We start from the raw sequence: 16,180 nt of genomic DNA, 5'->3' as shown, positions 1-16,180 counted from the left end.
AAAAAAGTATGTGAAGCAATTTGCACATAGAGATAAGTTGTAGAAACAGTGTCTACTCACCCTGTTATCAGCAGACTGAAAGAGATTTCATAGGTTTTTAGTTTTTGGTTCTCTAGTTGTTGCAGACAAGATGTTTTTCTGTTTATTTGACTTGTTGTATCCTATCTAGATTAAATTATTAAAATGTATTCTGGAACTGACTTGGAAATTCTTTTTAGTAATCTGTGTGGAGAACTGCTGCTTAGTTCTGAGTGAACTGTAGGAAGAACATTACATGCTTTGCAGTGACCTTGAATGTGTGAAACTCCAGGATCCATGGACCAACTTAGTCATTGTCTCCCCTTTTCCAGCCTGCTGACTACAAAACTTTGGGCACAGCTTGATGGCAATGGCTCTGTTGTCTAGGAGGCCTCTATTTGTGAGGTGTTTTACAAGAAAATAATCTGAAAAAATTATCATTTATTTCTGGAAAGTGTTAGAAAACTTGCCAATTTTCTGAAATTGCTGCACTGTATTGCTGAGGAGTCGTGTTGGTTCTCTGGGCCTGACAGTGTTGTTGATGTTTAAGGCACAGGAAGTTCCTCCCAAAGAGGTGATGGTGGGTACCACATAGATTAAACTAATAATGTTCAATGTTAATTATATCTCAAATACTGTACACTCAGAAGTATGTCTGGCCTAATTTTGCATGTACTCATAGGCTGTTGTTTAGTAAAGCTCTCAGGTCATTGTCCCTGGTATGCACATACTCAGTTGTGTTCCCAGCACCTGCATTTTCCTTAGAGTTTTTACTTTTAATGAGTATTTATTTCTAATTTTGTTGTCCAGACCCTGACTAGACTGGTAGAAATCCCTGTCCCCCAAACACTCAGATGGCTGCTTTTTTCATCACTGCTTTCCATAAACTGCAGTTATTTAAATTCCAAACTGAATTGGGTCTGCTAGTGGGGGCTCCCTTTTTTCTTTGAAATAAAATCTCCTGTTACATGAGAATCAAAAGAAGACTGTAGAGAATGATGTACAGTGCAATACATGAACTTTACTCTGCATTCTGTGGCTGGTTAGTTTTTCTGTGTTGCTGTTCCTTGCTGTGCAGTGACTGTTCCCTGCCTCCCTAGGGATGGTCCTGGTGCGCACGGATGCCGGGCAGCTCGTGATGGTGCCCCAGCAGGCTCTGGCACAGGCTCAGATGCAGGCTCAGGTGCAGACACAGGGACAGGGACCTGCCAGCATGTCACCCAGACTTTCTGTGCCCACCACTGGCCCTGTTTTCCGCCTCTCAACAGCTCAGGTATGTGTGGCTTGATTTCACATTGGTGCATTATGTCTTACACATTATTGCCTCATTTGTTTCTGCAGCCGTGCTTTCTTCTCCTTTATGTTGTGAAAACAGGAAATACTTATTCAAATGTAGTTTATTTTATGAGGCCTAGGATTTTTTTTTATTAGGAAAAAGCTGCTTTAGAGAGTCTCTTAAGACTGTTCAGTGAGAGATGATTGGAGGCTACAAAGCTCAGTCTTAGTCTGGACTGTGTATCAGTGGTTTAGAAAGTGTCCCTTGCTGCTCTGAATCAGCATTACTGTGATATCCCAACATGCTGAATCCCAGGATAGCTGATTTCACTGGACATTAGAGAAGAGAAAGCCAATCACATTCTGTCCAAGGATTTGCAATAATTTTAAAATAACTCTTTAAATGTACTTCCTTCAAAAGAAAGATTTGATTCTTCTAATTTGCCTCTGGGTATGATCTGCCTACACTTAAAGTTTTGCCTTTGTTGTGAGTACATTTCACTTTCTCTAGGGATTGGTAGGATAGAGTGCTTTTCTGTCTCAAACTCATCAGTGGAATGTGTTGATTTGAACTTGGAGCTAATTTATTTTTTAGGTTCAGTGTGGGGTGGTTTTGTGTTTTTTGGTTTATTTTGGTTTTAGTGTTTTGTTGTTGTAGGGTTGTGTTTTGTTTGTTTTGTTATTTTTTTAAATTTCTTTGAAGGCTGCATTGGTTTAAAAGTTTGTAGAGAGACAATTTAGCTTTGGGCCATTTAGGGCTAGAACTGAGCTATTTTACTAAAATGCAGAGGCAAACATGTTTGGGTGTTAGTTACAGGGCTGCTGTACCTTAGTTATAAGAGGTATTTAAGTTTAAGGTAGTTTTGTCTAAGGTCTGTATTTGCAGAAGAGATAAGTAATTCTGTATGGAAAGATTAAAAAGGTGCCTTTACAACTCTTCAGTTGTTGTAGAAGTTGCTTGAAGTAAGTTCAACAGGTATTTCCCAATATTTATCATTTCATTACTTTCCCTTTATATGCTTTATGCATTGCACCGTATTTATAGTATAAAAGATTTTAAAGTTTATTTCAAACTGAAAACAGTGATAAACATTTCAGAAGAGTAGGAAGCTGGAATAAATTTGGAGAATTGAAAATAGTAACATGAGGCAATGTATAAACCACAGAGTAGCCAATTAGAATGTAAGTTTTAGAAGTGAGTTTACCTGTGAAGACAGCTCATTGTCTGGAAAAACATAAATGAAAGTCTGCAATCACTTGGGAAAACTTTATGCTCTCCAAAGAGAGGTAAGTGCAGTATTGGGTGAAATTTGTTAAAGAACTCTTTGCAGAAAAGGCAGCCTTATAATGTTTAAATTTCTGATATCTGGAAGAGTAAGACTTGTAGAAACCTTCAAAGAGAAATGTATTCCAGGAAAAATAAGCACAGAGATAAGCCTGTGTTCATTTACAGATTTTTTTTTTTACTAGTTTGGACAAAATTGCAGCCAGTTCCTGAATTTGTACATCTGTCTTTGGTTGTTGGGGCCTTCCTTTGTGAAAAAGTGCAGTTCTTTAGTAATTGCTACAAGCAGAAGTTCTAGGAATGGCTCCTGAGACAAGTGCATAGTGTAAGTGCAGAACAGGTATGTGGTGGGACTGTACCAGGAATGGGATCTGCTAGTTTTAGCTATTTTTCTTCCACACTGTTAGTTTCTTAGGTGGCCAGCATACTGAATTAAAATTCAACATGAAAATATTCATAACAGATATTAAAAAATTGAAGACTTCTGAGGAATAACCTTTACTGCACATGGAATCTAAGGGAGTGTGCAGTAATGTGGACCCCCCTGCTTGGCTCTGAGTTCAGTCTGTGGTTTGGACCCAAAGTCAGCCTCAAGTTATGTGAACAGCAAATGTAGATCCTGTTGATCTCAGGCAGCTGTTCTCTACTTGTATGGAGCAGAAGGAGTATAATCCTACTTGATGGATTTATATAAAAATAAACCTGTGAGAATGCTGCATGTTCAGGTGCTTGTAGAGTCTGGAGGAGTTCAGGTATTAGAAGGTTGTGCTTGTTTTTGTACAGAGTTCTGCCCAGATAAATACCCCACTCCACTGTACACTTTCTTTTCCTTTTTTTTTTTCATTTGCACTACCTAGTGCTAAACACACTGTCTCAGAATAGAGGAGGTCAGCAAGGCCTTAGGAATGATCAATATCTTGTAAGATGGAAAAGTTTGATTATTTTAGTGTAGAGGGTTTAGAATCATGATACTGTAGCTTGTCAGGGTTCATCTCCTTTGAAAATCTCAGTGGTAGCTGCCCAAACTGCTGCATAATTTCTGTATTTGTTGTAATTAACAGGGTTAAGAAATAATTAATACTGCCCTTGGGAAATTTATATTGAACTTCCTTGACTCTACACTTGATCTTCAGAGTCTTCTTTCATTGTGACATGCTTATGTTTTATATATGTTTGACCTTAGAGTGTTCTTTAAAAATTGTGCTTGGCAGCCTTTTAAAACAAGGTTGTAAAGATATAAATTCTAAAAGTTTATCTAATCAGAGCAAGACACAAGACTTTTATTTGGTTAAGTGGGTGGTTTATAACCAGAGACTGTTCATTGTTTTTCCAGACGAAATGTTCAATGGTAAATATTATGCTAAGGTTTTAGAAATGTCAGTTATTTGTTTGAGTAGTCATTATAATTAGTCAGTTCAGGGATCCAGTTCTGAAATAAAGGAAATTGTGTGTACTGAAAAATATTTTTTTCAGGGAGTTTTTAATTAAGCTGTTTTCTTTCAGGATCTCTTTCTGGTGGTCAGAAAGCTGAATTCAGTGAATTAAAATTTCCAGAAGAAATTTAAAATTAATAAAAAATAATGTCCTAGGTTTTTGTGTATATAGATATGACTGTTCAAGAGTCATGGTTTCCACTGTGACTGAAACACAGTAAAATTCTGGTGCCATTAGCTCAAGACAGAATATAAACATTAGTTGCCTGAATCCTGCAAAGTGTTCTGTGAGATGGATGAACATGGCAGGCTATGGAGTTTTAACCTTTCTTTCTCATATTAGTGGGATGGTTGTTACTTTACTGTGCAGAGCTCACCTTAATTACTGTGTCTTTATTCAGTTATTTAAGATAGATTTATTTGCATTAAAATGCAGAGTGCTTTAAATTTGTAGAGCTTAGCATTGTATTTTAAACACTGAATTTGTGTTTTACCCTTCTACCTATGTAGAAAGTCAGCACAGGTGGAAACTTGCAGTCTGTCTTAAGGATTCTAGGAAATAGTATCTTAGAATGCATCAGAAAAGACATGGCTTTTATATTTCATGGATATTATGGTTGCTGTTCTGCAGATTGTCCTAATTTTTGGCCTAATGACAGCCATTCAGGTGTCACAAGTTACTCAGCTAAGTGATTGTTTTCGTTTGTTTATACACTTTAAATAATTATTGTGATGAGAAAGTCTGTTGTGAGCTATAGAGCTAGATGTAAAATACAGGATATTAAACAACATGCCAAAGAAGTTGCAGAAGCTGGCAGTTACTTTTGGCAACTCATTAAGAAGTGTTGAAAGTGCTAACTGGAGAACATGAAATGGATTTGGAATTACTTCTTTTAAAACTAGAAGAAGGAGTGTCTGAAAAACTACCAAGTGTTCATCTAAATTTGAAAGCTCTTTGGTTCTCTTCCTCTTGACAACTGTGTAATTTCTCCACTCTCAAAAAGGGAGGGGAAAATAAGGCAATAAGAAATAAGAAATTCTGAAATAAGATCAACTTGGTCAATACATGCAGAGCTGTTCAGATTTTAAGCCACTTCTGCAGCCTGGGTACTACAGCAAGATTCTTTTTCCATACCTAGGGCTGTTATTTACTCACAGGTACTTTGGAGGAAAATGAACCAGGTTTTCCCTGGAAATTCCTCTAGCTTCAGCAGCTGGGCTGATACCCAGGAGAGAATGTGAGGAAGGAGCCACCTTTCTCTGAGATATGGAAAGTGTGGCGTGTTTCCTCTGAGGAATTTGTGTAAGGGCTTAAGTAAAGGCTTTCCTTAAAGACACTGGCTCTATCCTTACTCTGTTGTTGAAGGTTCAGAAGTTAAATATCTATATACAGTAGTGCTTACCCTTGTAGGGAATTGGTAGAGCCACCCCTCTTTCCTTCCCAGGTTTAAAAAATGATATATTTGGATTGCAGTGCCAAACACAAGAGTTCAGAAGGACTAAGATCCTGTTGATCCTGCATTGCTGTGTCCTGTGGGTGTGCAGTGAATTCCAGTCCTTCCATGGTGAATGTTTCAGCTGGGCAGTCAAGGCACACAATTGAGTTGCACAGCAGACCTAAATCTGCTGTTTCTTATTCTTTGATTGCTTGCATTTGCTGTTTAAGTTGTGTGACTTCTGCTGTTTATAGTATCTTTGTCTTGTTCTTTGCAGCTTTCAGGAATAGGGGCAGGTGTACAGCTTTGGGTACTTTTGTGTTAGATTCTTGGGAGAAGAGGTGCAAATCCATTTTGAAAGGAAGGCTTGGGTTCTTCTTGACTCTTAGGTGGGGTAATCTTTGATTAGACATTTAGTTATGCTCCTCTTAGTTGCTGCTGTGTAAAGCATGAATAAAATCTGCCTGTTTCCATTCTTAGTGGGATCCTGGAAAACTGGCACATGGGGATAAGCACATAGCTTGTAGGGAGGGGCTGTGCTGGGATCAGTTTAAGGCTGAGCTCAGAGGTGCTGGAGCATGGACATGTCCCAGGAGGATGGACAGTGTCTGCAGCACAGGTACCACAGAGAAGTGAAGCACATCCAGCCCAAACCAGCAGAACCTGAAAGTAGCAACAGTACAGAGAGCAGTGACTGAGAGAAGTACCTGCAACACAAAGATGTATTTGATATTAATGGTCTTTACCATTTACAGTCTTTATGCAATCTTTAAAATATTTGAGAAAAACATGAGTAAGTGCAATTGTACCAAGTAACAGTTTTAATTTAGTTCAAATTTTAAGATTTTATAGGATTGTAATGGGGATGTTAATGGTTGGACTCACTGACCTTTGAGACCTTTTCCAACCTAAATGAATCTACAATTCTGTGATATTAACTACTCCTAGTTGCAGTTTTTCTCTGTTTTATTGTTTTAGAGAAAAATTGCAACATACTCAGGTATATTAAAAGTATTTTTCATATCAATGCAGCTGCAAGAGGCTTTTTTTTTTTTTTTTTTTTTTAATTGGTATCTCAGGGTTTACATGGAAATACTTGGTCTTCCCTGAGAATTATAATAATATTTGGATGCAAATTTGTACTGTGAAAGTGATAAAGTGCTTCTTTTGAAAAATATGATTTGGATGTTTTAGACTTAGCTGTGCATAATTTAAAACTAAAATTTAACTATTTTCTCTTTGTGATTTTAGTTTCCTTTTGCTTTTTGATTGACATGAATTTTACCTGAATATTAATAAAATTTTTAACATTGCCAAAATTTAATCAGCTTTAGAATATTAGTTAAGGTACAGGATTGTTAGGAAACAAGCCATAATTTGTTAGAACTTATATTGATCACAGAAGAATTCTGCTCTGGTCAAGCACTGTGGGTTTGCTTGCACTACTATATTCTTCAGAGATAATAAACAAATTCAGAAGTCTTCTAAAACTGGTTACTAGATTGCATTAAATTTTTGCCTCCATATCTTGTTTTGAATCTTATACTTGTGAAATTGTGAAAAATAAGGAGGTGCTGCCATCTAGTTTTCCTTTGCTGTGTTTCTTTTGTTTATCTGTGTTTTTCATTCTACACTTTATGGCTTTTCATGCCTTTGATGTGTTTTTTTCACTGGCTTTCAGTATCTTAACACCCAGGTGGGCTTACATTCATAACCAAATAGCAAGAAAAGTTGCTTATTTCAAATTATTAATTGCAATGATGTTAGTTACAAAATTAAAGTGCTGCTGTAAACTAAGACTATGAAATGAATATCATACAGGAAAGACCAATGTTAGCCTGGCCCATAATAGTTGATTTTGGAATATCTGTTGTTGGAACTTCAAAGCAGGTGAAACAGGGTATATTGGAGTTTTCATGGGACTGCTGCTGAAAATGGATTTGTATTCATAGTTTACAGATGTTTTGTTTCAAGTTTGATTCAAAATGTGATTTCCAGTATAAAATTTTGTTGTATATTTTTAATGATCAGAAAAGGCATTTATATGTGAACTTTGATGGTTTAGTGTTTTCTGTTGTCTAAACAGTGTGTTATATCTATATCTATATCTATATCTATATCTATATCTATATCTATATCTATATCTATATCTATATCTATATCTATATCTATATCTATATCTATATCTATATCTATATCTATATCTATATCTATATCTATATCTATATCTATATCTATATCTTTAATTTTTTTAAAGAAAATGACAGTTTTTCCTAGCTTTCTTTTTTTTTCTTACTTCAGCCATTTTTCTAACTTCTGCTCTTCAGAAATTGAAGTTTTCATCATGAGCATCATTGTTTTCTGTGTTTCATTACTTATTTTCTGTTAAGTTTCACTTTGCCATCTGTTTTTAAAATTTGAAAAAAAAAATAAGTTTTTTGAGAGTATGCCAAATACTGCATCCCCTGCTCTGGCTGTGGCTGTGTTTTTGCAGTGGACCATGCTCTGAGCAGCAGCAGCTCAGGCTGAGCCTTCCCTTGATGCTGAGGGCAGTCTGAGCCTGGCTCATGCCTCCCAAGCTGCTGTTCTTGCTAAAGTAGAGCCTTTCAAACCTGAGGTTGTTCTGGTGATACACTTATGCCTGGGTTTTCAGCATTGTTTATATTTTTATGGCAGCCTTGGTATTTTTTTCTCACTTATTTATTATTATTGACTCTTGTTTTTCTTTCTGTTTTTCACATTCTTTCTGCTTTTCTGACGAATGCTTATTTTACTCTTTGCAGACATTTTAAGCAAATAGATAAATCTTTGTTGTTGCTAAGGTGCACTGCCATTATTATCAGATAAGCTATTACATACTATTTCTTTTGTATAGATGTCTTTTGGGCTTCTTTGCAGTGTTCTGCAGAATACATTTGTGGTAGTAGGGCAGGTGGGTTGGGAGGTCAGAGAGAGTAAGAAATGTGTGGTCTTTACTGTGCTTTAACCACAAAACTGCTTTCCTTCTTTTCCTTCATGATGAGTGATTCTTTTCTGTATTAAGCAGACAATAGGTTTTCAGTACTTACAAATTATGCTGTTTAAATTTTTGTAGCATTAACACAGCTCTAAAATTTATGAAACACTCAAATGTTAGTAAGGCTGTAAATTTAAACATGCAAAGATTAGGAAGTGCTATAAAGGAGGTTCCTGAGCTCAGTCACAGTGGTTCCCATGTGCAGATGCATTATACTGCATGACTACATACTACTGTTATTTTTAATTTCTACAGTGTGTAGGCTGGACAGTCCTAATTAATGAAGATTTATATAATATTTTTTCCTCCACTGTTCAGTGGGTTGCTTCAGGCTTACTTGCTGCCCCCCTCTGCAGTAGGAATTAATAACCAAGCAGGTTTTTTTGTGAAGCTTATCCCTATAATAACTTTCTCAACAATGCAGTTAAGGGGATTACTAGCCTCCTTTTGTAAGTAGGAAATGGAGCCTAATTGTCTCTGTTTAAAATAGGAAATGAAAAATGCTGGTTAATTTATTGTGTTCAGTTTGACTTCATTGCTTTCAGTTGCTGCCATGGCCACTCCTGGTCACAAGCTCCACATTGCAAGTTGAGCACTCAGAAATACATTGCATAAGAGTATTGATTACAAAGGATTATCTGTATTTGCAGGCAGCACTAAGCAGGAGTAGAATCCAACTGAAGTGACAGAATTCAGCTGGTTTTTATTCACCAGATGTTTTGAATGAAACCTAGTGATTGCAGGAGGACCAGCCACTTCACCAGGGAGGAGAAAGTTCTTTGATAAGTATTTGCTTCAGCAATAGAACCCCTGGTTTCTGAAGGATTTCTCTTGTGGCCTCAAACTCCTCTGCCTGTCCTGTTAATTGCTCCCAGTTCTGCTTCCTGCCCTATTATCCCAAAAGGGACATTGTGCCCATGAGGGGCAGAGCAGCATCTCCCTGCTTTGGGTTCTGATGCTCCACTTAGTGACACTGTGGTGGCAGTGAAGGTTCTGCCTCTGTCTGACCTGTTAGAGATTCTGTTTCCAGTAACTTTTTGTAATTGTGTACAAATGTCTGGCTTTTAAAGAGATAATACTTTGGGTCAGTTTTGCTGTATTTTTACTAGGCTGAAAAAATGAGATCTCTGATAAAGAGTTTCTCCGCATCTGACGTTTAAGTGCCTGTTCATGTGAACTGTAACCAGAGGAATTGAGAGGCAGTCAGTCAATGTGTGAAGTTTCTCCATGAACTCTTCAGGAGTTCAAGTCTCAGGAAGCCAAATATGTTCATGGGGAGTGTTATGGTGGATTAATAGCAGCCATGCCTGGAGGAAAGGTTTTATGAGTTACTGAAAAATTATGTGGTAGTTGACCCTGGCTGGACACAGGTGCCCACGAGAGCCCCTCCATCCTTGCCCTCCTCACCTGGACAAGGAGAGAAAATGTAAGGAAGGTCTTGTGAGTCAGGACAGAGATCCCTCACCAGTTACTGACACAGAAAAACAGACTTAACTGGGGGGGGGAATTAATTAATTACCAATCAAATCAAAGTTAAGAAATGAGAAATTAAAAGCTAAATCTTAAAACACCTGTCCTTCACCCTTCCTTTCTTCCTGAGTTTAACTTTACTCCCAGCTTTCTCCAGGGGGATGGGGAATGGGGGCTGTGCTCAGCTCATCCCAGGTTGTCTCTGCTGCTCCTTCCTCCTCAGGGGAAGGGCTCCTCACACTCCTCCTGTGCTCCAGTGTGGGATCCCTCCCACAGGAGAGAGTGAGCTCCATGAGCTGCTCCAGCCTGGTCCCTGTCCATGGGTGCAGTCAGTGCTCCAGGAGCTGCTCCAGCCTGGTCCCATCCCATGGGTGCAGTCAGTGCTCCATGAGCTGCTCCAGCCTGGTCCCATCCCATGGGTGCAGTCAGTGCTCCAGGAGCTGCTCCAGCCTGGTCCCATCCCATGGGTGCAGTCAGTGCTCCAGGAGCTGCTCCAGCCTGGTCCCATCCCATGGGTGCAGTCAGTGCTCCAGGAGCTGCTCCAGCCTGGTCCCATCCCATGGGTGCTGTCAGAGGTGCTGCCACTGTCACTGATGGGCCCAAATTTGGCTCCCCTGGACACAGGGGAAGCTTCTGGCAAAGTCACCCCACCACCAAAACCTGGCCATGCCAGCTCAGTGCAGGTGAGCTCCCAGATTTGACCTTTAGCTTGTGCTTCTGCCAGTGTCTGTGATCTCACTGTAGTTTTCTTGTTGTTCAACAGTGGCAATTAATTGTTTGAGGTGTCTCAGATGGCATCTTAGCTTGGTCTGTTGAGTTTGTAAGAAGTCTTCTAGATTAATGATTAGAAATAAAATGTAATTTAATTTCAGATTTTACAAATTTAAATCTAAACCCGAAGATCTTACGAAAATTGAGTTTTGCATAACACTTAGTGAAGCCATGTGTTGGACAATGTAAGGAGGTGTCACAACCTATTGTGAAGAACATGGCTTTTGTGTTAGTGTACAAATGCTGTTGGGGTATTTTCTTCTTTTTGGTTGATAGTGGCCAAGTTTATTGGCAGGAATTATCATGAAAAATGTGTGGAACTGATTTGTCAAAAGTGAGCTCTAGTGCAGAGCCTGTGCTGCTGGTACCTGGAGTGTTGGTCAGTAGGTGGTTCTATAGTACAAAATACAAGTGTAACCCAAACCTACTCCCAAGGATTTGCATATTAACCCTCTGACAGTGTCTCTTCATTTGATAAAGCTGTGAATGTGCATTGCAGTCTCTAAGATTGGTGCAGTCCTGCCTTGGCAGTAACAGATAATCTATAGCTATTTTGAGTGTTTGCTCTATATTCGGGTGACTTGCTTTTTCAAATGCAGCCCTGTGTATTCCTTGAAGTACAGAGACAGCTTGGTTGTGCACAGCAGGTACAATGGGTTCTCTCCCAGGCTTTGCCTCCCCATTCATGTGCCCAGAGCTCTGGGGAGAAGGAAAGTAGAGATGTTGTCTAAGTAGGGAATTCATAGGATACAGAATATTTCTGCACTCTGAACAGTTCCCATGTGCTCTGACTGCCTGAGTGACTTGTTGCACCCTGAAATGGGAGTCACTTGTGTTACCTGTGTGACTTGGGCAGGCAGAACAAACCTTGGGACACACCCCTGCACCCCAGGCTGTTCCTCCTGAAATCCTCCTTTTCTCTGCAGCTCTGTGCTGTGCTCTCTGTTCTGGGCTGAGTGCACAGAGCCAGCTCAGGTCTGTGTGCAGGTGCATCCCCCAGTGTCCTGTGAGCATCAGGAGCAGGTTATTGCCTGTGCTCATTCAAGGTCTGGCTTCCTGCCTGGTAATGTCTGAGCACAGGGCAAAAGGCTCCTCAGTGGTACTTCTGTGTGTCTAGGGAATGTAAAAACACCTGATTTATCTAATAAAAGTAATAGTTATGTTTGAAAATGTATTTCTTTCGAACTCTGCTGGTAATTGCAGAATTTCATAGCATCCTACCAAACCTCAGTAGCTTTTCCTTAAGGAACATCATGAATTCTTTTAGATTGTTCCAGTAGGAACTTGACACATTGGATTACGATTTTTTTGTTAAAATACAGTTCATAATTTTTGTTTTCTTTTTGACGTATTTCTCATGAGATCTGTTTACAAGTTTCCTTCCACAGAAAACACAGATTTTTCTTTCTAAATAATTTTTATCAGTTCTGGAAGCATTCATGTTGGGAATCCTTTGAGTGTCTTCTGGCAACTTGTAGCTGTCACTTGAAGATCATTTCCATGATATTTAAGAATTTCTCCAGGCTAGTTCCTCATTATGTTTCTCATCCTCTCATTTCATATTTACTTTTTTAACCCTTCTGAGTTTTGGAACCAGGTTAGTAAAACCATTGCATTATTTTGTTTGCAGTTCTTTGGTGGTGAGGGATTTCTTCATACCCACCACAGTAGTAGACTTTATTGCCATTTTCTATCTAAAGGCTTTTGTCACTGTTGATTTTTAAAACAAAGTGTGAATTTAGTCTTCAAGTTTCACAGTTTGCTGCTGAGGTCTGGCACATTGGAATACATTCTTAGTTGGATATTATAATAGTGAAAATTTATATTTTAATTTTATTTTCAAGTATGTTTCTGTGATGAATAATAGGCATTTATTAGCTGAGAAAAATTCTCTAGCTCCCAGTCTTACTCTGTATTTGTGGATTTCTTACAGCAGGTCTTGCCTGGAAGCAAGCAGCTGCCAGAAGTGCCCCTGGCTGGCTGCTTGTTTTCCTAAATCCTCACTTCTGGAAGCCCAGACTGATAAGGGGGCAGATATCACAGGCATGCTTTCTTCTTAGGCTGGAAACTAATTATAAGCTAGTGAACAAGATACACAATATCTATATTTTAAATGCAGCACTTATGGGGTGGATGTACTTTCATTCAACCAGTATTTTAAAATACTTGGTCATTTTTATAATGAAGAAAAGAGGTGTAGGGTGTTTAAAACAGAAAAAAGCTTGTATGGTCTTTCTTCCAAAAAACCAGATGATTCTTCCTGTTCATGATGATGCTGTTTATTGTCTCCAGGCTGTCTCAGGATGGAAGGCATTCCTAGTCAAGATTTTAAAAAACTTGAAAGCTATACAAACAAAAGAAGGGGTTTGTTCAGATGTCAGGTAGATTGATTTGATTTGTTTTCTTTCCTCCTTTTTTCCCCCCAGTACAGAAGATTGATATCCAGTAGATGACGTTGCTGGACTGATTTGTAAGGAATGCTTGGGGCTCTGAATGCCTGCCTGGGCTTCTGTTCCTTTTGGAGATATTTTAGAGTAGACTAGATATTCTTTGGAGAAGTATTTTATGTAGGTTTAATAGACAATGTAAGAATCTAAAATAAGCAGTTGTTTATAAAATATGAATTTTAGAGACGTACAAATTAAAATTTAAATCAAGGAAAACTAGTTTAATCTTGTGAGAAACAACATCAGCTGTGATGTATTACTCTATCCACTTAGAAAATTTGTCTTTTTCAAGTGTGTGAATGCATATCTTAATAAATGCAAGTTCTAAGACAGCAGTGTGGCCTTCATATTTAGTAATGTGTGGCTCTCATTATGTCATAATTGCCATATTGTATGATGCATTTAATTTATAATGGTATTTACATTCCTGCAGAATTAAGAAACTTCTCTGGAGATGATTTTTAATTCCTAAATCTTGTCCTTTTGTGAGATGGCAAGAGACTTCAGGCTTGTAATGAAAGTAAATAAAAAAATAAGTAATATGTTTGCTAAGTAAGATAGATTTCTTGAGCTACAGAATGTACTACTGACTGAAAAGCTGTAGGTCAGTCATTTTCCTTTGTCTGCACTTCACATTGCAGTTGCTGTTTGGGTACAGAGCCTGTGTTCTATGACAAAGGTTCTCCCAATGCTTAGATTTCATTTCTCTGCAAGTTAATTTCTGTATAATTCAATCTGAAATTATTTTAAGAATATTTTTCTGCTTTCTAAATGTTCTGTCCATATTGATTTTCATAAAGAAAAAGCAGTAGAACAGGCCTGTAAATACCAAGAGGACTGATATGTGTTACTGGCAATGATAAACTCAAATATTGATGAATACTGACATGTAAATATTACAACTGAATTAACACATCAATGTAACATCAATTTTTTTGCAGGTCACTTTTGTTTTTTCTAATCTTTTCCATATAGCTGTATGAGTAAGAGCTTTTAGGAGAAATATTGCAAACCTGCCATTGAACATGAGAAAGCTAATTTTTCCAGTATTTCTGACTGTATATATAAAAGCACATTACTAGCTTTGATTTTTTTTTTTTTTTTAGCATTAATAATTATTATTGCAATTGCTCTTATTAAAAAGCCTTGGAGATGAAGTTAGTGAGGAGGAAAAGGCAGTAAAATGCTGTTTTTCCCTTTGTCAGCAGCCAGCAGCCGTGGGTGCATCCGGCGTGCGCCTGGGGCTCCCGGTGCAGGCCAAGGTGGTGCCGACGCCGGCCGCGCCCGCCAGCGCCACGGCCACGCTGCCAGCAGGGGCTGTGCTGCCCCACACCACGGTCAGTGCGGCTGGGGCACCCTGGGGGGCACAGACATGGAGGGATGGTTCCCTGGGAGGGTGCCCAGAGCAGCTGTGGCTGCCCCTGGATCCCTGGCAGTGCCCAAGTCGGGACGGACATGACTGGTGTCACCACCAGTCCTTTGTTCAAAGCTTCACTTGCCTTCTCTCAATGAACTTCTTTCTGACAACCCTGACTCCTTCCCTCGTAGGCAGCTGCACACAGCACTGACTTCTTTTCTGACAGGCAGCTCCACACAGCTCTGACTCCTCTCCTCTCTGCATGACTGAATAAACCCCAACCTGTCCCTTACCCAGCCACCTAACCCTCTCCTCACACAGCATCTTCTTACCTTATCTGTCCCTTCCTCCTCACAGCACAGCCAGCACACTCCATCCCAAACTGCAGCAGACTGGGTCTCAAGCTCCACCTCAAACTGCAGCTTGTAGCCACTAACCCACTCTTTCTAACACCTAAACTCATTGGGCAGGCACGTGTTTGCACTCCTCAGTGATCAGTATTGGAAAAGACTGCCTCCTGCACTATGCTTACAGCCTGTCTTCCCACACAAGGCCAGGTTGGATGGGGCTTGGAGCACCCTGGGACAGTGGAACTGGATGAGCTTTAAGTTCCTCTCCAGCCCATACCATTCTGTGATTTTTATCATTGATGTGGTTTTTTGAAAGTGAAAATTAATATTTTTTCAATATAAAACATTACTAGGTATCAGTAGCTACGACGAGCGCTCAGAATCTGTTCAAGACGACAGCAGCAACTGGAAGTTCAGCTTCTCAGCAGGCTGCAGTGATCAGTGGTGGGCAGAGCCAGGGCTCAGCCCAGCCCCAGGGCCAGCCTCGGCTGCCACTCCCTCCTCACACGGCAGCGCAGGTGCCAGCACAGCCCCTGGTCATCCCCAGCTCTCCTGTGCCTGGAACTACAGTGGTATCACAGGCAAGTGAAATCAGTGGGAACATTGTTAACTGTTTGTTCCATCAGGGAGCAAATTGCCTGTGTCAAGATAAAGCTCTTCCTACTCCTGAACATACTGGAGGAGTTCCTAAAGTCCTAAGAAGACAAACAGGAAAGCCCTTCCCCTGGTTTTGGCTAAATGGGATACAAATTCTGAGAGGGAGGAAAAGCACTCAGCTTTCCCCATCCTGCCATGTATGTGTTACTAGTGAAAGAACTGCTGTTCCTGTAGCCAGAACCTTTGATCTATGGACTTCATGATTATCCTGTTGCTGGGCCTCAAAACTATAGTTACACTGAAGTGTGACATTTCTGTTTCTTGGACCAATTACACCATATAAAAATAATGGCTTGGTTTACTCCTGATGAAAAAAGGATTAGATATGATGATGTTCGAAGACCTATTTCTAATTTGATTTTACTGCTGTAGCTGGTTTGTAAAAAACATACTGAATCAATAATTTAACAAATTAGGATAGCTTGGGCAACATTTGTACATTGTCTATTGGGCATCTCAAAGGGAATGCATCTCCAGCAAATTGTTCTGTTTCTTCTCCTTTTTAAGGTTATTTGTACCAAAGCAGACTGTAAAATGTAACATATATTTTTTAATTGATTTTTTTTTGTTGTTATTTGTGAGCTATGATGTTCAGTTACCTAAAGAAGGTAAGAAAATCTCAGGTAACAAGCAGTGATAGCAAAACATATTTCATATATGGCCTG

General features: G+C 39.3%; 1 protein-coding gene across 1 annotated transcript in view; it reads left to right on the top strand.

Moving 5' to 3' along the window:
• The window catches only part of LOC130257746 (transcription initiation factor TFIID subunit 4-like), a 144,720-nt gene that overhangs the window by 3,475 nt on the left and 125,065 nt on the right, over positions 1–16,180 (top strand). Inside the window, exons 2-4 of the mRNA XM_056500566.1 lie at positions 1,119–1,291; positions 14,357–14,488; positions 15,212–15,439. Of these exons, the coding sequence (XP_056356541.1) occupies positions 1,119–1,291; positions 14,357–14,488; positions 15,212–15,439 (533 nt within the window). The remainder of the gene's footprint in view (positions 1–1,118; positions 1,292–14,356; positions 14,489–15,211; positions 15,440–16,180) is intronic.

This window comes from Oenanthe melanoleuca, chromosome 11 (assembly GCF_029582105.1).
Source record: "Oenanthe melanoleuca isolate GR-GAL-2019-014 chromosome 11, OMel1.0, whole genome shotgun sequence".
Classification (NCBI taxonomy): domain Eukaryota; kingdom Metazoa; phylum Chordata; class Aves; order Passeriformes; family Muscicapidae; genus Oenanthe; species Oenanthe melanoleuca.
The sequence above is the reverse complement of the archived record's forward strand: the minus strand, read 5'-3'. Positions and strand labels throughout refer to the sequence as shown.